The following is a 24,142-nucleotide window of genomic DNA, read 5'->3' as shown; positions in this document are numbered from 1 at the left end:
CATCAACTAAACTCTTACTTTAAACATTTGCTTTTCCTAAGATAATGCGATGTTATAACAGGAAAAAAAAAAAAGAAAGAAAAAAAAAGAATTCTTTATGACTGATACATGAAAGTAGGGCTCAGGAGATGCACTAAAAACTTAATTGCTTCTGCAGCTTTTATGAGTGTGATTCATCTGGTATACCTTTACCTAGCTGTGAGTTAAGTGTTTAATCTGCACTGGTTATTCAAGGCACTTCTGTGAGACAGACAGGTATTTCTAGTTCACCCAACCTATCCCAAATGATGACTTTTTACTACTTTCTATGACAAGTGAGTCTCTTTCTCTCCCTAAACACATAATTTAGATGGATTCATCTCACCACCTTCATCATATCCTTGACGTTGTAGCATCAAGGACATTTTTTTCCACCTTTTCCCCTCTGGCAGAGCTTTTTGGGATACATAGAATATCATAATATAGAATATCATAGGGGTGCATATACATGACTATCTATGTACAAAGGCCAGGATAAATGCCTGCAGTAAAATACATTTTGTATTTACCTGGTCATTCTTCTTATTCTAATCTTCAGGACTTTAAATGAAGTTTATACAGTGTCCTAGAGCATAGTGTCTTCACTTAGAATAATTTAACTTACTCTTAGAACATTTGGGGCCCAGAATAGTAATCTGTTGTATGGCAAAATTACTGAGAAATTCTTGTTTGTGTAATGATGGACTTTGAGGTGTGTGGCAAAATCTCAAAAGCCTGGTTAGCTGATCAACCTGGGTTGCTAGATTGATGGACAAACTTTTGAGAAAGTGTCTGATCCCAGACATACTGGTTTGGTATTATATTTGCAAATAATAGCACTGAATTTTGTGATCTAGTATTTGCAGTTCTAGGCTCATCAACATTTTCCGTGAACAATCACACTGTTAATGTGTTGAACAAGATTGGTCTTGTTGATCTCATTTTCTTTTTTCCTTCTCCTTGCAAGTAGCCCTGTTGTGCTCCTGTGTGTGATTGTAAGCTGCTCTGTGATCAAATAAAATAAGCAAAGTTAATTGCCTTAATTTTACTTTGCTTTTTTTTCCTTTCAGTGGCTGCATCAACTGCTAATTCCACAGCTGGTGCGGCCATGAATTCTTTGACTTCTCTGGGTACTCTCCAAGGACTGGCTGGAGCCACTGTTGGACTGAATAATATTAATGCACTAGCAGGTACCGTAAACAGTGAGTATTTATTGCTGTGGTGGACAGCCTTCCCCAATAATCATGCCACAAAAACTATCAATTGCAAAGTGATAATATGATTTTTAATCTCTACACCAAATGAGGGGGTCAAGTTGATTCAGTTCCATACTACTACTACTACATATGCAGTTCTCTGGAGTCTTTTAGTTTCACACAGTTTGTTCTGCAAAGTGAATTTCCTTGTGTCCCTGCATAAAGACTCCTCTTCTTGCACTAAGTGTGGAAGGTAAAAGAATTGTCACTGGGGATTTGGGTTGTCAAGGTTGTAGGGGAGGCTCCTTTTTCATTGAGGGAGTCTGACAACAGGTGTATCACCCAATGTACAAAACCTCACTGAGAAATGTAATTCCACAGAGGCAGTCCTTTAAAACATCTAAGAATTATCTAATTGACTTGGGAGCAACATGCTTTAAAAATGAGGGAAATGAGGGCAAGTCTTTGGCTTTTAATTGGCAAGGATGGGAGAGCACCTGAAATGCCAGAGCACACACACCTATCCCATGACATCTTAACAAACCCTGGCATCTCCAGCTAAGAAGATGCCAGTAGTTGTTAGAACATTCTTCTTTGTTCTTAGCCCTGATCAAGATTTTCTTGAAGAAGGAGGATTTTTTTTTATTATTGTTTCTGCTATGATGACTTCACCTTTGCCTGTAACAGAAGAGATTTGCCCAGCTGCATTTTTCCCCCTCCCTCTTTTTTTTCTTTAGCTGCTGTTGCTCCTTGCATTTCCTTTTGCAATGCAAGGAATCTATTTGGTCATTGCCAGTCCATGACCCGTCATAATGTACCCTCAGGAATGGATGTCCTCCTCAGTATCTCTTGCTCACTCTGATGCTCTGCATGATGTCCTTTCTGTCACTGTTACTTGGCTGCTCACCCAATCTTTTTGTTCTGTGATCTCTGGTTGGCATTGTTGGGAGCTGGGAAGGAAGGGGGCTGATGGATGTCCATGTAGCAATGTTGAATGGTTGCATGGGGTCTCGTGTAAAACAGGACTTGCTTCTGGCAAGGACATGTGCATTTCACACACAACAACCTCTTTGTAAATACAACTCAAGGACAACTTAAGAAAATTTAGTATTAGGTCCCAAAATGGCAGATGTTAGTTTCTTTTCTTCTTATTCCATTACTGTCAAAGCAAGCCACTGGAAATGGCATGCACAGAAAGTTGACTTACCTCCTCTCCTCTCCTCAGCTCTTGTAGTAAGAGAGCTACCCTGTCATGAGTAAGAAACCATTCAATGTCCTTTCTGATTACCAGTCATTGTGCTTCATTTGGTGTATAAAAAAATCACAATATCAAGAGCAAAATATGACATCCCACTCCTTCCCCTCAGCAAGTACTAAGAACCCAGGCACACTGGAGCACTCCAACATAATGTACCCCTTCATCAAAGCCAAGCAGGAGTGAATCCTGTGAGCTCAATGTGTGGGAACCCTTCTGTTGCACTCCTTTTAGCACTCCTTGCTAGGCTGCAAGCAAAGAGTTTACATTTTCTCAGCAAGTATTTTGAGGTGATGTGTGTGGAAACTTATCTGCATGTGTCATTTGAAGTATTAATGATGTATTCACAACCTGGTACCAAATTTCAGCTTGTTGTAAGTCACCATTGCTTCCATGGACTTGTACTGACAGTGACTGCAGTCCCAAATCTTCTTCATGGATGTTTTTATGGATATGTGTATGGTGCTTACCAAATGTATGTGGGTATGTCTGTCTATGTATACACATACTTGAGAGAGAGCTAAAAAGGGGAAACTGCTTCCTCATGACACAGCTCAGCATTAGGGCACTTTTCCTTCAAAAGAGAATTTGATTATCACTTTCTGGTACTCATTATGATAGTGAAGCATTGCTCAAATTACAGTAACCTCCCCTGGCTATTTTAATGACAATTTGGGGCTTTTCCTGATCACCATGTTTGACTCAGTCATTTACACTCAAACCCACCTGGGAGATTGATTGCCTTTGGGAAACCTCATGTTCAGTAAGTCTGATGCTCCACACTGACATGGCTCAAGCAAGCCCATAAAAAATACTCACTGGCCATGGACATTCCTTAAGTAACTGTGCAGCAAACTGGGAATTGAGTGACATACTTCTAGCTGGGGAATTAGAAAATCCAAAGCACAAATCAAGCAGAGCTTAACCCAAAAATTAATCAGAAGGTGGCACTGGGCTTGGGCATTGATTTATAGAGAGGCGTGAAGAGATGTTCTTCTGCCTAAGCCAAGTCCTGCCCTGCCCATGAGAATCACATGGAGAATGTCTTCCACACTGAGCTCACTAGAAGACTTTTATCTGTTTTCTCAGTCCTGTCTGGGTCTGTGAAAAGAAGCTGTGCTATGGAAATTGATAGTGCAGTCATTGCAGAGAGAAGCATTTTAACCAGATGTCTGGAGGCCTTAAATAAAGTGCAGTATGGTAAGTTTAGGTGTCTCCAAGGTTTTGGCAGCAGTTCTACCTAAGTGTGGGGATTTAGTCCTTCCTCAGTTATTCTTGAAGCACCTAAAGCTTTAAATGGCAAAACACTAGACTGCCTGCTTTGAGCATGTAAATTTAAGAATTCTAAGTACCAAAAAGAATTATGAATTATGAGGAAAAATTACTAAAGAGGGAGGAAGTGATTATTTGCAATTAAGAAAGAAGACCATACTTTTAGAATACTGGGACAGCCATGGCACAGTATGTGTGTGGCACCCCAGGGCAGTCACTTAGCCTTTTTGCCCCCTTATTTACATCTGTAAAACAAAGATAAAACTATTCATGACAGATTTGAAGGTGCTTGAAAAGCACTTTGAGAGACCTTTGGACTTGCCAAGCTTTGTTGCTTTTGTATTATGTAGAGAAACTCAGAAAAGTAGAAGGCCATAGATGAGAGGCTCCAAAAGGTTATTTCACAGAAGGGAGGAAGGGACCAGAGTTCAGTGTGTGACTGAGGTGCATTGGTAGAGATAATAAAGAGATGGCAGAGATGCGTAACAGCAGCTGGGCCTTGCAGATTTCATAAAAGTGTAAGAACAGAAAGTGTTGGGTGCTTTCTGCAGCTGTGCTTTGCTCAGGAGGGAGGTGTATGCCACACGTGGGCTGTGGCACAGTAGCTGTGCCCTTCCCAGGAGCTGTGGGCTGGGTTGTCTGGCTGATGGCTGATCTGGAGCCGCTGGGTGGGAAGTGCTATTGATTCCAGGGGAAAGGAGGGGGAGGATGCTGCCCACTGCAACACAGAGCATGTTTATCTAATAGGCCAATGACTCACCAAAGATAATGTGGTATCCTAATGCTACCTCTGTTATCAAGTTATTTCAACGCTCTAATAAAAAGAGAGATACAAGCTGCTTTATCAGGAGCCTTTAGTTTAACCAGTCTATGCAAGCAGTGACACAAACCTAAGTACAGAACAGCAGAGCAGGCAACAGTCAACCTCAGGATCAAATTACTAATAGTAGTAATATTTAATATATAATATAGTGTTTATTATTATTATTATTATTATTATTATTATTATTATTATTATTATTATTATTATTATTATTATTATTATATTTTGAATGCCACTCTATCACTCCCACTCCTAAACTGGATAGGGGAGGGAAAATATATCAAAAGGTTTGTGAGTTGAGATAAGAGCAGGGAGAGATCACTTACCAGCTACCATCACAGGCAGAACACTCCTGACATGGGGAAATTAGTTTAATTTATTACCAATCAATTCAGAATAGAATAATGAGAAATGAAGCCAAATCTTAAAAACACCTTCACCCCACTCCTACCTTCCTCCCAGGTTTAACTTTATTCCTGAATTCTCCACCTACTGTCCCCAGTGGTGCAGGAGGACAGGGAGTGGGGGTTGCAGTCAGTTCATCACAGATTGTTCCTGCAGCTCCTTCCTCCTCAGGGTTGGACTCCTCACATTGCTCATCTGCTCCTTCAATGTGGGTCCCTTTCCAGAGGCTGCAGCACTCCACAAATTGCTCCAGTGTGGGTCTGTTCCATGGCATTTCCCTTCAGGAACAAGCTGTTCCAGACTGGGTCCCCCACAGGGTCACAAGTGTTGAGAGCAAACCTACTCCAGTGCAATCCTCTCTCCACAGGTCCTGCCAGGAGCACTGCCTTCCTGTGGGGTCACAGCCCTCTTTGGGCATCCACCTGCTCTGGTTTGGGCTCCTCCTTGAGCTGCAGGTGGATCTCTGCTCCCCCATGGAGCCCCATGTGCTGCAGGGTGCAGCTGCCTCACCCTGGGCTGCACCAGGGGCTGCAGGGGAATCTCAGCTCCTGCCCCTCCTTCTCCGTCAACCTTGAAGAGCAGTTTCTCTCACACATTCTCACTCCTCTCTTCTCATCTGCAGTTACCATTGCACAGGGTTTTTTCTCCTCCTTTACCAAGTTACCTCAGAGGTGTCACTGATGGGCCTTGGCCAGTGGCAGGTCCATCTTGGAGCCATCTGGAATTGGCTCTGCAGGACATAGAGGAGGCTTCCAGCAGCTTCTGAGAGAAACCATCCCTTTATCCTCCCCACACCACCCAAACCCAATGCAGTTTTATAACTGGAACCATTATACAATAAATACCCAGGTCTGTTGAGCTCTGACAGGGGTTTTTGTTCAAAGCAGTGGCAGCCAGTACCTCCCATCAGGGTGCAGTGATGCTCTGAAGTGGGGTGGAGGGGAAAGAGAAGTCTTCAAAGTGAGACATTTTATTAAGGAAAGGCTAAGAATATCACATCTCTGTCAAGTGTTTAGTCACACAAATTATAGTAAGATCAAAAGGTATAATTTATGCAGTACAATTCTCTTAATTGGCACAGAGTCTGGTGGAGCCAAAAAGGTGCCACTTGAGCAATTGTCCTGATTATTGGAGACTCATAGGAATATGCTTTTCAAATCTACATAAGAAGCAGAAGGATACTGGGGTCAGCATCTTTATCCTCCTCTGTCAATGCTGGATAATTCCCTGCAGTATTCTTCCTGTATCTAAATTACACATGTGATAAGGTTTCTGCCATTTTCCTTGAAGACTGTTTCCCAGTCTAATAGATTTAATTATTAATTTACTATAAAGTGTCCTCTGCTTAATTTCCCCACTTTTGCCCAATTTACATACCAACCCTTATTATTGCTCTGAAATTAAGCCCTTTTCTTCTCTTTATTGTTCCTCTCTTTGGGATCTTAATATGACACCACCAGTCACATCTTCACCCACCATTTTACCAATGAAAACATTAGACATTGTCTAAGAAATTATTGCTGGTGTTTCTAGGTCCCGCCCCCTCCATTTTTCTAGGGACTGATCTTCTGTACATCTATGGTCCTTTTAAGCCCTTTAAGTTGTTTGTGAGCTGTTTACCTAGAAACTGGGGAGCTGGGATGGCTAATTGTGCAGAAAACATGCTCTGACTCTCAGTCCTGATGTGCTCTCACTGCTCAGGCTGACATTGGCTGGGTGTGTGGAAGATGAGCAGAGCTCTGAACCCTGCCATGCTTTCAACTTCCAACAGCAAATTCACTTTTTCTGGAATTTCTGAAAGACATGCTAGCACTGTTAACTTCAACATAACTCATTTTGGAGTCATGCTGAGCAATAGAAGCAGAGGAGGGAAGCTGTAGCTCAGGAGTTTGTCCACCATCAAATCAGAGTAGTACAACTCCTTATGCAGCCCACACTGTTTGCACGGATGAGGGATGTCATTTTCTGCACAGCTAGCAATCCCATCTGAAATTTCCTCTTTAGCAGCCATCCCAGTTAAATTACTCTGTTACTTATCAGGATGGAGAATTGCTGTAAGTTAAAAAAAAGTGACTTGGCTTCCCTTGTGAAGAAAAACATTGCTAGAAATAAATGCTTTTGTTTCTTCATGAAAGGTGCCTAGTCTGGGTGAAGTATTTTTAGTCACTCTGGGTGTGCTGCTGCTCATCTCTTGTGGAGTGGCTGGAGTAACTAGAGGAAGAAGGTGGAAGCAAAAAGCATCACAGTCCATCTTTCTACCACAAGCCCAAGAGACAAAGCCTGTAATTGTGCAGAGGGTTATAATAGAAGCATTTAGGTGAAAAAGGTCTGTTTTAAATGCAGTTAATTAGGTATCACTATAGGACACGAAATAACACGACGCGCACACAGTGCTGTTCTCAAGGCAAAAAAGGGAAGTTTATTTTCTGACTCCAACATTTATAGATTTCCAAAAGTGACAGTGGATTGGAGGATGAAAGTGCCATCTCTCCAATGACACTGGATGAATCAACAGACCATCAGATTTCTCCTCCTCCATAAAAGAATGCAAAACAATAAGTTATTTACAGAAAGTGTGTGAGAAAGTTCGTTACAAGAATGTAAACATCAGAAGGCTTAGAAAATCTCAAAAATCAGGGCGACAATTAGGGTTCTCTGCTTACTCTGTTTAAGCAAAACACTTCTGATCTGGTATTGTCATGGCTGTTTCTGAAGACCCTGGTCAGAGAGAGCAGGTTTCCTCACAGACTGCTTTTTCCACAGACAAGGACACAGGTCAAACAGGTCCCACACTGCCAGCCTCAGACACCCACAGCAGAAGCACAGGTGTCAAGGAGGACAAGCAGAGAGGCTCTCAGGAGCACGGAGCTGTAGTACTTGCCAGTAGCAGGCTGCATGCGAGTCCATTTGACTGTGCAACCCTTGTGCTGAAGTGACCCTGATGCCAAAGTCGTGCTTCTTTGTCCTCAGTCCCATTTTTGGTGACGTGCCAAGCTGCATGCACTGCTGTCGTCCTCAGTGTCGTATAATACCAACGACTTTCGGAAAGCACTAATGAACAAGTGCAATTTCTTTTCTCTATTGTTGGGTTTTTTGTAAAGTTGCTCAAATGCTCTCAGGTATGGCGGCCCTGAACGGAGGACTCGGCGCCACAGGCCTGACGAACGGCACGGCCGGCACCATGGACGCGCTCACCCAGGCCTACTCAGGAATCCAGCAGTACGCGGCCGCCGCGCTGCCCACCCTCTACAGCCAGAGCCTGCTGCAGCAGCAGAGCGCCGCGGGCAGCCAGAAGGAAGGTAAGTTCTCGGGAGGCTGCAGTTTATTGCAGCCCCGAGACATGTGAAAAGTCTCTGTTTCAGCCCGTGCATTCAAAGAATGAGTCGGAGTTCTTCAGTTCTCGGTCTCAGAGTTGTTTATTGATTATTACCTATAAAACTTTTTCTCCTGTCCAGCCGAGGTCCACTCAGCAGGACAGATAGAGGCACTCTGACTGCCCTCCGGGTGGTGTTATCTCTTTGTACTACAAACTACATTTATTTACAATTATTTTCTGATACCTATCACCTATGTTAGACAGTGAGTTTCTACTCTAAACCAATCCCAAAGTGCCAACATCACAGCAGAAGATGGAAGTAGAGAAGAAGAAGAAAGGCTGGACATGCCCAAATCCCTCCATCTTGTCCCCAAAACCCCAATTCTAAAAACCCCAAAATCTACTTTTTCACCTAGTGATAATTTTATTATTACACCACTTAAACTTCTGTGGCTTTCAGGTCTTCATACAAAGCTGGTAATTTGCTCCACGGGTCATAATCAGACCCACAGGTGTTCTGGGCTGTGTGCCAGGGTCTCTGAGCCCCCTGGCAGGGGTCCCAGCAACTCTGGACAGCCAGAGGGATGTACTGAGTTCCAACAGTAAGTGCCCACGCCAGCAGACCCAGCCCGAGCCGTGCCACGCGGCTGTTTCCTCATGGAGGCTTCATGGAAGGCCTCAAGCCATCTAATTTGTGATTTCTTCTTCCTCCAGTTTCTTCCTGCTTGCCACTGTCACCTTCTTTGATGTCTAATGTGCTTCGCTTTTCAGCCATCAAGTTATGCTTTGCCACCCATCCTTATATAAAAGCATTTACCACCTACCGTATAAAAACCGCTAACAAAAATCATCCCTCTGTGGATGCAATTTTGTCTTCTGGTTTCCATTTTCTGCCATAGTGGAGTTAATCTGATTGAGGTTTTGAGCTAATGACAAGATCCGTTTTCACTTTGAGTGGTTCTTTGCTTAATTGTGGGTCTTGTGAGGAAGCAGCTAAGTGAATGATTGCGCCCCTCTCCCCACACCAACAGCAAATAAACCTCAGGAAGTTATTGCTAAGAATAAATGAATACTAATTACAAGGTGTTTAGGAAAATGAGGCTACCCTTTTCCCCTCTTCCATTCCCCTTCATGCTTCCCAGGCATTTTCAGGGGGGTCGTTTCTGTTTTCATTGCTTTCTCCTGTCCTAATTTCCAGCTAGTTCTACAAAGACAGGAAAATACTGCATGCTTTCTAAGACTGTATCTATATTGTCAGTACTGCTCTTGCCAAGGATAAGCTTTGGAAATAAACCTAGTATAATATCCTCAAGAGAAATCTTTTTTATCCTCTTTTGAAATAGTATTTTGTACTGCTATGGGATGTGTTTCCTAGGAGGACAAATTTGGCATTCCCCCAGCTGGTTATTGTATAGGGACACTGGAGTTAAAATGCACATTTTCTCTCAAGTCTTTTCTTTCATTTGGTGCTAAAAGTTTGAATTATTTAAAATGAAAGGGGATTTTTTTAATCTTTTTTTCCATATTTTTTGTTTTCTGCATTTATCCTTCACCTCAGGCCCTTTGGTCAGTGACAAAAACTATTTGACACCAGAAAAAAAATTGTTTATTTGGTGTCATTGCAAGATACATAGTGAAGGACAGCTTGATTTTTTTTTCTAGCTATTTTAATTTTTCTCTGTTTAGAAACATTCAAATCAACTTAGATTTATTTTTTATTTTTATGAATCGCCAGCATCCTTTTTAAAACACAGTATTTTTGTTATATGTCTTGTATCTGTTAATAGGTAGTTAAGTTCAAGTGAGTGAATTCCAGTACTGAATACTAACAAGGTTTTGTCTCTTACCATGATTTCTGATGGAAGAGTCTGGAGTGGTTGAGGATAAACAAGTACCAGAGAAAAATGCTATAAAAATATTAAATGCTGAACTGCTTCATGCATATGCTATTAAATATTATTTAGCAATTTTTTTCCCTACTATTTTAAAGAACATTATTTGCCAGGAATGATAGTTTACTTGTGACAAGAATAAAAAAGTTCCAAGTGACAAGTTTATTTCTTTTTTTATTTTTCCTGCCTCCCTAGAGTATTTTTTTAATCTAATTCATTTATCTCCTTCTTTTGGGCAAACTTTGTTACCTTTTCCTTCAGGCTGAGAGAGAGCAGCCAGCCCGATTCTGTGTGGGAGAGGGGAGGCTCTGTGGTTCTGTTGCAGAACTAACTGTAAATCTCATGAGCACTTTCCTCTTCCTCTCTAGAAAACCAAGGACATCACATCTGAGGCACATTTAGGTTCCATTAAGCTAGGGAATATGTAATCAGGCTATTCTAGGTGTGGTTTTAGCAGAAATGTTTGTTCCTTTTGTATACCACTTACACTGCTGGTGCCTGCATGGAGGCCACATCTGGCTCCATCACGTATCACACTCTTCCATTGTTCATTTCCAGTGTGCTGCCATTGAGCTAGAGGAATAAAATTGCCTATCAGTACTAGGATGGATGTTTTAACCTACACCTTAAATAATACATATCTCAAAACTTGTCTGTAAGGAAAATATTCAAAGCACCTTTGAGTTTACACCTTTGTTTGCAAACTGAACTAAGTCTAAAGCCACTTTACTGCAACCCAAGTACTTAATTCTGAACTTCTTTAAAAGACTTGCTTTACAAAGCTTCTTCCAGGAGACAGATCTTTGTATGGGGGATTTATATTAAAAAAAAAAAAAGCTAATTTTGAAACTAGTCAGTACAAATTTAATTCTGAATGTCTTTTTGTCACTGACTTCACTGACTTTTAAGAAAGTCACAAGGTGTGCTTCTTCTTACTGTTTTTATTTCCATCTGCACCATTTTCTTGCCCTTTGAGTTTAAATCTGTGGTACTCAAATCTGAGCTCACCTGCTTCCATTTCCATAAGTTCCTGCAACTGGAATTAAACTGACAAACCCATGCAGGTGTTGGAAGCAGCAGAGGACTCCTTGTGTAGTTCTTGGGGCCTTTTGAGAGCCAGTACATTCTGTATCTGTTTTCCTAACCTTAATTACACTGAAAGACACTTATGTAAATTGAAGAAAGAGGATGACTTTAACTACTTCTGTAGTAGAGTTATGAAATAAACACTTTTCAAAGTAAACACTTCTCAAGATGGGATGCTGTCAAGAGCTGCATTTCAGCTGTGTTGTTTTGATGATCCACTTGCTTTTGTTCCTTCAGAGTTAGAAAGTGAAATGCTTTCTGACCACCAGCTTCAGTAAGTATTATGGAAAAACAGATTAAATGTAGCACTTGTAATAGCTGTTTTCATACTTCTTTTTTTTATTTATTTTATTTCCCTAAAGGTCCAGAAGGGGCAAACCTCTTTATTTACCACCTCCCCCAGGAGTTTGGAGACCAGGACATTCTGCAGATGTTCATGCCTTTTGGAAATGTTATCTCTGCTAAAGTCTTCATTGACAAACAGACCAATTTGAGCAAGTGCTTTGGTATGTCAAATTTAATAAATCCAACAGTAAAAGCCGCATGCACTATACTGAAAAGGGGCCAGGAAAGAAAATTAACAGCAGTGTGAGAAATGTCATACTGGAAAATCATTCCAAAAATAATAGACTGTTAATCCTCAAATGAGCAGGAAGATGCAAAGACAAACTACTTCTAACTAAAAATTGGATATGAAAAAAAAACAATAATAATCTTCCAGTCTGACATCTCGCATGAATGTGTCAAGTACATGAAACTAATTACACCCTATGTGGGGGAATGTCATTTAGTATACTATTAAATTGCCTTATTATGGATATCTAATTATTCTCTATTGTATAGCTGAGCCATTTAAAAAAGCTCTATGTTTAACCCATTGCTTCTACATTACAGGAATTTCTTTCTTCTGAATTAAGTACAAGATTTTGCAATTAGTGACTGAATGGTGTGTACATGTAGTTCAGAATATTCTGCAGACAGTTGATGTCTGGCTATGCAGTTCTAGCTGTTGTGGGTGGGTTCCAGCGTGTTATGGAAGGTGGCATCTCCCTCACCTTAGGGCGGGGATGAAGAGAGCCTCACAAGATGAGTGTCAAGTTTCCCAGAGAATACTTTGAGCTGTCAGAAAATTAGATCACAGCAGAGGAGGAGATGATGTGTTGGTATAAAAATAGTTTTAGTGTTGATTAGGAGGGCTGATGTCTTTGGAATAGCAGAGATGCACCAGTTCAGTGCTTTGATGGAGTGGAGCAGAGAATGTCAGTGTGTGGTAAACTTTTGGAGCATTGGTCTAATAATTATGGTCTTATACAAGACACAGTGAGGATTTAGGAGGAGGAAGGAATCTCTGAAACATGAGTTTTGTAAAAGTTGATATAAAATACTGGAATTTTCTTTAAAGTGGCAATTCCTTCCCAGAGTAGAGGAATGCACCTCTATCTGTGACAAATGGACAGTACATTTGGAAAGTTGATTCAGTTCACAGAAATATTGTGACATTCTTTCTGCATTTTCCCACAGTCTTTCAGTTCATTTTTGAAGCATTCACCTGTTTAGACTTTACAAAAAATTATTCAAATCTAGACCAGCATAGCCCAGCCTGTGTCTGCAATGGGTTAAAGCAGTCCCTGAGGCTCTTGCAAGTTTGAAAAGTGGAATTGAAATGGACTCCCCATTGATCTGGAGCCAGTTCTGTTAGTATGTTGGGGGTTACAAAATCGTTGTTGAGGTCTCCAGGAATCTTGATGAAAAGACAAATCAAGCTATGTTAATCAAAATGCAGCAATTGTGGTGACTGCTGAAAGAATGTAAATCAGTTTGGGCAGGTGGCTCAATTCATCAGATCATTTCCCACACTTGCTTTTTGTGCATTTTCTTTTACTCTTTGATTACCTTCTTACACATTTGCCTGGGTTTGTGGGACACAAATGCCTAACTTAGTGATCACCAAAATTATCTTCTTTAAGGGAAGATGCAGGTGTCAACACCCAATGGATGGAGGAATCCTCTCTCTTTTTGGTTTTAGGAAGCTTTCACTGATATTTCCATTTCTCAGTCTTCCTTCCCAGATACTCTGCCACCAGGGAAGGAGCTCTGCTTTGAAAACAAAAAGTAGAAGTGGCAGATGAAGCTGAGTTTTTTGATTAGTGGGTGACTATTTGGTGATGCTGCAAATCACAGGCAATGCCAGAATTAGTTCTGCTAGCTTAATGTACTGGCATAGTCTGCATGCACCTCCTCAGCTTTATTAGCAAGAATTGTCTAATTTTTACTTTGGTCCTGTCTTTGTTTCAAAAAGCTGGGGTTTTTTTCTTTTCTGACCTCCCACCCAAAAACTATGACAATAATGCTGCTGAAGAACCCATTTCTCTGCTGAATCATTTATGGTCATTGCACTTGGTACAGTTTGGGTTTGGGTTTTTTATTTATTGGTTTGGTTTGGTCATTTGCCCCTAGCAATAGTAATTGTAATTGTAATAATTTGCACATGCTTAGGGCTTCCTACTCTGGAGTTGGAAATCTCCTGCCCAAAGGAGGAGGAAGTCAAATTACAGATGGGAACAGGTTGAACATCCAAAAGGTGTAAAGACTGTCCAAGTCTGTCTGGCAGAAATTGGAAGGTTTATTCTGAGTAAGTGATAGACAGTGATGAATCTTTATGTAAAACTGCTTCACAAAATGAAAAATTTCTTTTCTGTACAGAAAAAGGACTTAGACATATTTTCTTTTCTTGTCCAACCCAAACAAATGCTCAAAGGATTAAATGGTGATGGGAATGACAGAACAGTGTGTTTACACCTGGAAGTGCTCTTCCATGAGTTCTCACATGCTCCATGGATTTAAGTGATTCAGCAGACAAAGGTCTCACTATTCCAGCTTATCTCTTGCCTTTCATAAATGTTACAATAAGAAAAATGAGATATGTAAGTAAGGCAGAGGAGAGGGAACTCAGTTACATCAATGCAGAAATGAAGTCAGCCTTATAGCAAAATTGTTACTTGAATGATGAAAATTATTTATCCTGATTATAGAGCAACTCAAAGATCTAAAACAAAAATCAGAATTGTCATGACAGGGTCTTTGAGAATTAATAAGAAACATCATTCCAACTTCATGTAACCTGTGGTTTAAAATTCAGACAAAAAATGATGAATGGGTGCAATCAGAAAAATACAAATAAAGGGAAGGAATTCTAGATTCCTCAGTAAGATTTATAAATGAAGGTTCTCAATAAGGAAGAAGATGAGAGCATAACAAGCTAATGCAGGTATTGCATTCTATATAGAGAGACAAATTGTGAATCTGAATAAGAACTGAATGATAGGGGCTGATGCCAGGAGCTTCCTTCTCTTCATTCACCATCCACAGATGCCAAGTAACTAGTTTAGATCACTTGCTTACATTCCAGGTGGATAAAACTAGGTATGAAGGAAAGGAACTAGAGTGATGGTAAGTTCATAGCAGTAATATGCCCTCAAGAGAATAAAGTGAAGGAGGAAAGCTGTAGAGGGAAATGCTGAATTGTGAAGGTAGGTAGGAGTAGCTACACCTCAGCTGTGGAGCATCTGCCTGGACAGTGCTACAGCTGCCCCCCAACTCATGCCAGTTCCCTTTGCTATCCCTGAGGCAATCCTAGAGCTGATGGAGGGAGACACAGGATGTAGAGCCAAGATAATGACTGGAGTCGTGTGAACAGACAAGATCTCCTAGAACCAAATAGGGGAAAGGAAGAAAGGAAGAGAGTGATGAAGCTCCTCATGATTTGGCAAAAATTTTAGGAGGGAATGATCTCAGGGAGAAAGTGAGGAAGTGGCAAGAGTTACTAAAACCAAGGAAGGCATGGAGGAACATTTATTATCCCATAAGAAGGTAACAAATAATCAACCACAGGACAATATGGCATATTGGTTTTGGCCAGTAGAAGGTTGGCAGAGGTTTAAATGAGAGGTGGTTTTGAGTGGAACGAACAGAAGTTAGCCTGAGTTGTCAGACAAGAGTCTTAACTTAAATAGTTTGGTGAAGCTGATTTAAGGTGAAGCCACAGGGATGAGCTATGAAGGAGAACAGCTGGACAAGGATACTTTGATAAGGGGGGAAGATTTTATGCAGTGGGGAAAGCATAATAACACTTTGACTCTGCAGCTGGAAGAGGGCAGCAGTGCAAGAGCCATAAAAGGATAGGTTAAAGTAGAGGTAAAAAGAGGTTATGAAACCAAGATGTACACAGACACTAAGCACAAATGAATGAAGCTGGTTGAGGAAAGAGAGGCCCTGAAAAGCCTGTGTGTTAGGACTGAAGACAAAGTGTGGCATCCATGTTTTAGGGGAATGAAGGGATATATCTTAAGGCAAATTCAAGTGGAAAGAAGAGGGAGCATTTCACAGCAGATGCACAGCAGCAGGCTGAGTGCAGTAATAATTAGCCCAAGCTGAGGCAGAGCAGCAGTTAGGTGAGCTTTGCAATTACAAGTGGGAGGCCCAGATATGAAAATGAACTTTGAGCTTCCAGAATCAGGGAGATTTGAATATATTATGAACAGAACATTTTCAGTCTCCCAGGGAAAAGAAATCTGAGCCAGGCCAGCCATTCTGAATTACCCAAGCAAGCATTATCCTCCTAGTTAGTGCTCACATGCGAGGAGCAGATCTTGGAGTTCTCATCAAACCCTACCATTGTCTTTATGATGCTGCTTAATTCCGATGTTTTTGTGCCCCTTTGGGGACCAAGAGACTGAATTAACTAACATTAAGGTATCCTGAGATCTTGAACTGGAAGGAGCTGTAAAATTACAAAACATTAATATTGCAACTGTCCTAGGCCGAGCCCAAGGAGATGAGAGCTCCATAGCACACATTAACTCCCACCCAGGTGGGCCAGTGGGTTTAGGCAGTTTGGGAGTTGGTTCTGCAACCAGGCTTGCTGTTTCATCTTCCCTTTTCCAGACTGGCCTAAATAGCACTTCCTAATAGACTGGGAGGTATGTAGATACTACACTGAAAAGTGTTACAGTAATAAATATCTTCAGTCTCTAAGGTAGGTATATAAATAACAAAATGGAAACTGCATTGCACCAAAATTGGCCAACTAGTAAAGAAATATTATGTAGGTAAAGAGGAAGGCAAAAGGAAACAGGAGAGGAAATGGGATATGAAATGTGATCAAAGAACTAATTGAAAGCCAGGTGAATGTGTCAAATAAATAGCAATCATAAAATTCTAACAAAGTGCCTCCTGACATTTGTTGTAACCCTGAGCTGACTTTCTCTCCCGCCTGTGTTCTGTGTCTCACAGGTTTTGTTAGCTATGACAATCCGGTCTCTGCACAAGCTGCTATCCAGGCTATGAACGGCTTTCAGATTGGCATGAAACGCTTGAAGGTTCAGCTGAAACGCTCCAAAAATGACAGCAAACCTTACTGATCTTAACCCCAGATGCTTACTGCTCTTATTTTAGCTTTCTTAGGGTAAGTCCCATGAGCAAACCTGTCCTCTGCAGGGGGGTTAAGAAAGAACATAGAGCCAACCTTCACCAAGGGACAGTTATTTTTACAGTTACCACTTCCATCTCCCCACTTGTCCTTACTGCACTTGGCTCCCATTTCCTTGCCAAGTAATTACTGAGTTGTGTTACTGTATTTTGTTTTGCAGCATAATTTATCTCCTTTTTGAAACAAAAATAAACGTCTTGAAATTCCAAACAGCACACACACACAGACACAAAAAAAAGATGTGCAATTTAACTCTGTGAACCCTGGTGCCATTAGCACACAATAAAAGTTGTTTTCTATGGATGGATCGTATTTTACCAGGGTGGCACCAGCAGTTTATAGGTTAAACAAAATGGCCTCATGCCAGTTGAAGCACTTATTTTGCAACAAAAATTGAAATAAGTCTTTCCACTACATCAACTTGTTTTTTGAGAAGATCTGATTTTTTTTTTCGGTTCAAATCAACGTATTGTTATATATTAGTCTGATTTTACACTGGTCGTCTTTATATTTCATTTTTTTTAAGTTCTTGTTTTTTTGGAAAGGATTAATGTAAAAAAGATTTAGAGATCTGTTTCTAAAGCTACAGGGTTTAAAATAAAAAAAAAATAAAATAAAATGAGTGACAATACTTGATGTTTCTTGAGAGATAAATTTAATAATAATAAAAAAAAGAAAGCCACAGGCCTGTAAATTTTATTTGTAAAAAGCATTTCTATTTTTATACAAAATTTTTACTGCCTCAGAAATAATGGAATTTATTTATTGCCTATTGTTAACTTATTGGATACCTAAAGAGCAGCTCTCTATGCTAGCTAGATCCTTTGAAGTAGTCTCTAGAGTAATTGTGCCAAGAATGGGCGCTTTTTCACTGTTGAACCCTCCACCCTTTGCAGTTCATGCTTTTATCCTCTTGTTTGTATTTGTCTGGTTATTTTGTTCGTAGTTTCCATTACCTAGTTTAAAGTTCAGTTGTCTGACCCTTTCCTTCCCCCCGCCCTCCCTGTACCTTTCTGTTACATTTGTAGAAACTGGTTCTTTCCTCTCTTTTCTCCCCAAAGAGGAATCCATTCTCTCTGACTCCTTTCAGATGGATTCTTTTTGGGTTCCATTGTGTTCTTGTTGATAAGTATTGTAAGTTAATGCAAATTATGTGAACAGCTCGTAGGCTCTACTGATAAAAGATTTGCATTAGTTTTCTCCTGCACCCATAAAAGTGATTTTGTTTGTGCTGCATAGATTCTGTGTAACTTTTTTTCCTCTTCCTTGTTTTTTCCCTAGACATCTCCATGCCCGTTAGCCCATCGTTTGCCTAGCATGTCCCTGTGGCGTCTCAAAAAAAAAAAAAGTTTCATCGTCCCGTCATTGTTTCTGATGTCTTTCTGACCTCACATCATATTTGGTTCTCCTACTGACCTAGTTTGACCTTTGAAATTTGCATGTGACCTCATCTAGCTATGAATTCTGGGAAGTCAATGTGAAAAAACATTGCTGCATTCATGCAAGACTGAAATTTATTATTAGATAAATTAATGATAGGATTTAAAAACAACCTGTGGCAAAATGTTTTTTCTTTCTTTCCTTTTTTGTTTTCGGTTTTGGTTTCTGGTTTTCTTCTTTCCTTGGAGTTTTTGTTTAGTTTTGTTTGGGTTTTTTTGTTTTGGGTTTTTTTCTTGGTTGATTCTTGGTTTTGTTTTTTTTCATTTCGTAAAAAAAAAAATAAAAAAAAAACAGACTTGAAAGTATTATACAGGGATTGGCATTCTGCCTGGTCACTGGTGACAATAGCAATATGTGTCCAGAGGCACAGAATGTTGGTTTCTAACAGACTACTTCCAAAACAGTTTGAGAAATAAAACTGTCTGATTTTAAGTCTCTAGAGGTCTGTAATAGTTTTTACATTTTTCAGGCAGTGTAAAGTTTTTTGATAAGGCCATTTTAGGTGGCTCACTTTCTCATTAAAGTATATATATAGAACCACTTTTTGTAGATTAGTATAAGAAAATATTTACCCTGTTTTAGGGCAAATGCTACCTACTTGTGTCACCTTTTGCTGAACTGACTCACAGTTAGACAATCCATGGTTTAATGCACATGAAATTACCTATATTTTATACTGTTTCAATGTACAGAAGAAAGGTTACTGTAAAATGTGTTATGTTGGTGCTTCTGTGAATTAAGTTGTGGTTTCATCATGAGTCTTATGGTCTTAAGTGTTCTATGTTTATAAAAAGACAAGTTTAAAATTGGTTTACTTGAACAACAAGAACAAAAAGAAGATTCAAAAAAAACACAAAAAAAAAAGTTGTTTGCTTAAAAAAAAAAATAATTTCATGTGAAAATGAAAAAATATTCCAGAATAAGTTTGTGTTGGCTTGTGACGCATTGATGTCATTTTTTTATTGTGAACAATTTAGGTGTGTTTGTGTTCAGCAAAATGTGATCAGTTTTTCTTTTAAAGAAAAAAAAAATCAGTGAAACTATAGTGCCAAATTCCAAAGGTACTTTCTTCCTAGAGCTTCAGTGTGTTTCTTGTGTGAAGTAATTTGATAACATGGGTATTTTATTATGTGTTTTGTATAAATCCCTAATATTTAAAGAAAAAAAGAGGTTAAAAAGTTTGTTAACTTGCTATCCTGTGGTCTTGTTGCCTGAAATTGTTATTGTTTGTTATTTCTCTTTGATGTTTTTTGTAAAACATTGTATAAGTGCCCATGTTTCACTTTTTTAACCACTCTGCACACATCAATGCTGTGAAAGCAAACCTCACTATGTATTTTCTTCATATTGTATGGAAACCTCTAAGGTGAGAAAGTTTTGAACTTTTAACCCTTTCCACCCAGAGCTGTCTTGAGTGTTAATACCTTTTATACATTCACCATTTTGCTGTTTATTTTTATATATATATCTATATATATAAATATATATATACTTAGTTTTTTGTGGTTTATTTAATACATGGTTGAAATCAGAACAATGCACAGGGCAGATCTGAAGGACAAAAATATTTTACTGCTGTCTAAATTTCTTCTGTATCTATAACTAAAATTATTTAAAACAGTAATTAACTTGTGGTTTTCCTTTTTAGATTTTGGGGATTTTGTCTTTTCTTAAAGAGCTTTTAATATGCTGCTGGAATATGCTATTCAGTATTAATAAAATAAAAGAAAAAGAAAACAATTCTTTAATTATCTATTGTGTGAGCCACTCCTAACCAGGAGCGGTCAATCCACCATTTGAAAACCTTGAGGAGAAAAAAAAAAGAATAATAATATTTTTGTAATTTAAATAAATGAACTTTTGCTTAAATCAGATGCACTAGATCTTCCTGGGTGAAAATTCAGTGTGCACTGCAGTTAAACTACTTTTTATGGATAAAGTTTACATACACTGTAATGTTTGGTGTTATTTGCCATTATTTGTCACGGCAATATATTGGCTTACTCCTGCAGACACTCGTACAGAGAGGAGTAACTTTACTCGTGCCCGTGGTCCATGGGAATATCTGTGTGACTGATGGGGGTGTTTGCTGGAGGAAGCTCTTTGTAAGGAGCCAGAAAAGAGATGCTGGTAGCCCTTTTCACTGCCTTGTAAGTCCGATTGGGTTGCGTTCCTACCGCACAAACAGTGACCAACAACCAAATTCGGTTCTTTGCCACCGGTTCAGCAAATTCATTGCCAATCCAATGTGTGTGAGCAGCAGTACCTGCTACAGGTCATAAAGTGCCATAACTTCTTCCACCTCCTAGTTCTATCTGGTTATATCTGAAGCCACCTAAAATTAAAAACGAAGCCCTATATGAGCAACATCAGCTGGTGCACTCTTGTCTCTCATCCCCAACTTAAATGCTTCTTTATGTAGAGCCCTGGGATGGAAAGGACTAGCCTCTAGTGATGCAAAAAAAGTTTCCTTCTTATAGCACATGCACTTATAAATAAATGATCTATACTTTTCTCACGTTTTTACTACTGCTGGGGCCTTCCTACACCCTTTGAGGGCTATTTTGTACTACTTGCAGCAATTGTGCGTATTCAAAGTATCATCTCACGTACGTTATATTATATATATGTACATATATATATATATATAATATGAGATCATCATTTGGATTGTTTAGAGACTGTTTCACTAATTTTTCTCATTGTACCCACCGTCTAAATTTCCAAAGCTTTTGTAGATGCCCTGGTGTGTCCTGTGGGTTTTCCAATCCGGTTAGAGTGGTGATGCCTCTGGTCCTTGGGCAGTATAACTCAACACCAGGCTGCCCTGAATTACTCCACAGGACATTGGCTTAGCAGTGGGAGACAAGGAATGCTTCTGTACTTCCAGGCAACTGAGATGAGTCATTGCTTAGAAAAGTGTCCATCTCTGGAAAAAAAAAATAAAAATTCGAAAATAAAAAATAAAATTCAAATAGGAAACCAAAAACCCAAACATACGCCTCCTGGGAGGCAAATTATCTACCAGTTCTCTTTCAAAATAATGAAAGGAAAAAGCTGCAAGGGTGCAAGGGCCTAATAAGAGAGGAAGTAAAACAAGGGAAATTGCTTTACAAAATTCTAATCAAAAGACTAGACTAATTGTTTTATCAAACAAATTAGCTAATTGCAATGAAATGGCAGTCCTCAAAGGAGTAACAAGTTCATCTTTCTTTCACCATAGGGGTTACAGTTCCTTGGCTTGTGCTACTCTGGAATCATTTTACTGTTTCTGTTTTTATTATCTTAAGTGCTAATTAACAAAAGGAAAAAAATATCCTGTAGTTTCATTACCTTTTTGGATAATGTCATACAAAAAGAAAAAAAAAACAAACCTATGTATTTGTGTTTTTTTCGTGCTGTGGGAATTGTTGTTTGTAGATTAATAATACTATCATTTTGTTTAGAATTACAAACTAGTTTTTAAGTATTGTCTGAGAAAAGCCAAAGTTAATGCAATCTAGTGGAAACTGTAAGACCATTTGAGTATTGTTTCTGTTTTATTGATGCATTTGGATTTTGTTGTTTGATGGAATTTGAGCCAAAAAAAAAAAAAAAAGAACAAAAAAAAGGCAAAAAAAAAAGCAGGCTTTCCTATTTCTACAACTTGATTGTACTTATGCATTTTGTACCAGTGGAACTTTTTATACTGGAGATTAAAAAACAAATGGAAATTTTTGTGGCTTACTCTCGTGGGCCCCCTCGATCATGACTGATTTTCAAGTTTGATTTCTGGATGGTAGAAAGAGAGTTGGTTTTGTTTCGAGAACTCAAAACTTTGGCTTGATTTCTTTTTTTCCCTTTGCTTATATCTAGTGTTTAGAATTTTGTCTTAACAAAAGCGGTAAGTTTCACTTTTTATTCTGTATCGTGCAGTTACACAATAAGGTAATTAGAATTAGGAGTACTCGGTCACTTTGCGTGGATAAATGTATTAGTTAAAACGTAAGGGGTTTGCTTTTTTGCTGTTTAGATCAGAGTTTTTTCTGATTCTTCTGTCCTCATTGTGAACATAACCGTGTAGTTGAAACAGTCAGACTTATTTTTGTAACGTATGTTATTGTGTGATGCAGTTTTTTGCTTCTGTCTCCAATATTAAACCATTTTCCTAATACTTGTCTCTCTACTTTGTGTGTTGTATTGTTGGTGGTCATTCTGTGTTGGTAATACATCTGCACACCTCACTGTTTCACGTGCCTGTTTTTTTTTTTTTTCTATTTGTTGGTTGTGTACAAAAGATACAGTCGATTCCACCTAAGTGAATAGCTGATTGGGGGGCAAAAGAGGATTTGTACATTTTAGACATATTCTGGTTTCTTTGATTTTTTTGATTTTTTTTCTCTCTTCCTCCCCCTAGTCATGCCTTATCACTTGGATAATCTTTTGGAGCAGGAAGCATTTTAAATGAGTTTCCTGCAAAGTCCTATTGAAGGTAGCTTTTATTAGCCTTCAAAACTGCAAAACCTTCTGCACACAAACACACAGAAGACACCTGAAAAGATTTTTTTAATTTTTTTGCTGTGGCATTTCAGTCAGTCTGGAAAATGTGGATTATGGAGATCATTTCTTCCTAGTTGTTAAAAAAATAATAATAATACTCTGACACTACATTACAGAAGCATATGAAACATTCAAGAAGAGGAAGATATAGCCTTGGGATTTTTTCCAAACTGCACAGTAATCTGATGGCATATGGCGTTAGTCAAACTCTCCCTAGAAACTAATCATGTCTTAACTAGGGCTGGGAGAGCCTGCAAAATCTTACCAGGTGATCAAGCTTGTTATGTGCAGTGGTACATATAATACTTTAAAAAATATAGCAGAATCCAAGTGAGCACAGGAAGACTTTCTTACTAAAGCCAATGGAAGTAAAAAAAAAAAATAATTAGAAAATAAAAGAGAACTAAATTATGGAAAAAAGATCCCCCGTTGTTCCAATGGGTGATATTTTTGCTGTGGGCTTACAAAGCAGATCATTCTCAGCATTGGCTGATAGTATTACACAAATCTCAAAAGGGACTAAAGAAATACCATAGCACTTTTTCTCTCATTATTTTTTACACTTGGCTCTTAGCTTTTTTATTCTTTCCTTTCCTATAATTTTTTCCTCCTCACAAGAATCTCTCTGCTCTCCCCCAACCGGTGTCTACCACGATGAAATAAAAGCTGCAAAAGAAAAATCTATGTTGTTCTGGTTTACAGAAAGTCTCTTCTCTCCTCTGTTCGCAGATACAAACCTTACAATTTGGAGAGGGGGGGGGAAAAAAAACAAAACAAAACCAACCAAACCAAACCCAAGGAGGAGAGAGAAGCACTGGTGAGTGCTCTCTGGAATTCAAGCCATACGCCCCCATCCCTTTCCTTTGTCCCACTTTCTGTGATGCTCAGGAATCGAAGACCACTTAAAAGTGCTCTTATGAGACCCAAACGACACTCGTCCCTCTTGTCTCCTCTCCCCTGGTCTTTCTGGCGCTCTGGCTTTGGCTCACACACACACACAGCCCCATCAATACCGTCCAACAAGGTCCTGGCGCACTGGGTGCATCCGTGTGGTGTCAGCAGCAACGTTGGTTCCTGCCTTTGGAAGACTTTTGAAATTTTCTGGTAGCTTGTGAGTTGGCCTGGTTGTTACTGCTCGATCTATTTTTCTGATTTTTTTTTCCTTTTTTTCACTTTTCTGTTTCCATGAGAAGCAAACAAGTGATGAGTCTGGAGCCCCCAGCGAGCTCCAGTGCCATTCCACAGGGTCTGTTGTCAGAGGTCAGGGGTCCAAGCAGCTCTAGGTTTAACATAAAACCACAGGAGCCTGTAGCAGACAGCCCAGGCAGGAAAGCAGAACCTGATGGTCAGACTATATCCTGGGTCTTTGACACCTCTAGAGCTTATGATCTTGATTGGATAATTTTGACACC

At 39.4% G+C, this 24,142-nt stretch overlaps 1 protein-coding gene across 7 annotated transcripts in view; it reads left to right on the top strand.

Annotated features, from left to right (window-relative positions):
• CELF2 (CUGBP Elav-like family member 2) overlaps positions 1-23,115 on the top strand; it is a 549,003-nt gene extending 525,888 nt beyond the window's left edge. For 4 of the 7 annotated variants that reach the window (XM_030959792.1, XM_030959789.1, XM_030959790.1 and 1 more), the window contains 4 exons: positions 1,089-1,220; positions 8,089-8,268; positions 11,626-11,769; positions 16,556-23,115. In XM_030959792.1, coding sequence (XP_030815652.1) covers positions 1,089-1,220; positions 8,089-8,268; positions 11,626-11,769; positions 16,556-16,683 — 584 coding nt within the window. In that variant the 3' untranslated portion in view covers positions 16,684-23,115. The remainder of the gene's footprint in view (positions 1-1,088; positions 1,221-8,088; positions 8,269-11,625; positions 11,770-16,555) is intronic. The other 3 variants (XM_030959788.1, XM_030959791.1, XM_030959787.1) reach the window with 2 other exon arrangements.
• Positions 23,116-24,142: the final 1,027 nt, after the last annotated feature.

This window comes from Camarhynchus parvulus, chromosome 1A, assembly GCF_901933205.1.
Source record: "Camarhynchus parvulus chromosome 1A, STF_HiC, whole genome shotgun sequence".
NCBI classification, from domain to species: Eukaryota; Metazoa; Chordata; class Aves; order Passeriformes; family Thraupidae; genus Camarhynchus; species Camarhynchus parvulus.
The sequence above is the reverse complement of the archived record's forward strand: the minus strand, read 5'-3'. Positions and strand labels throughout refer to the sequence as shown.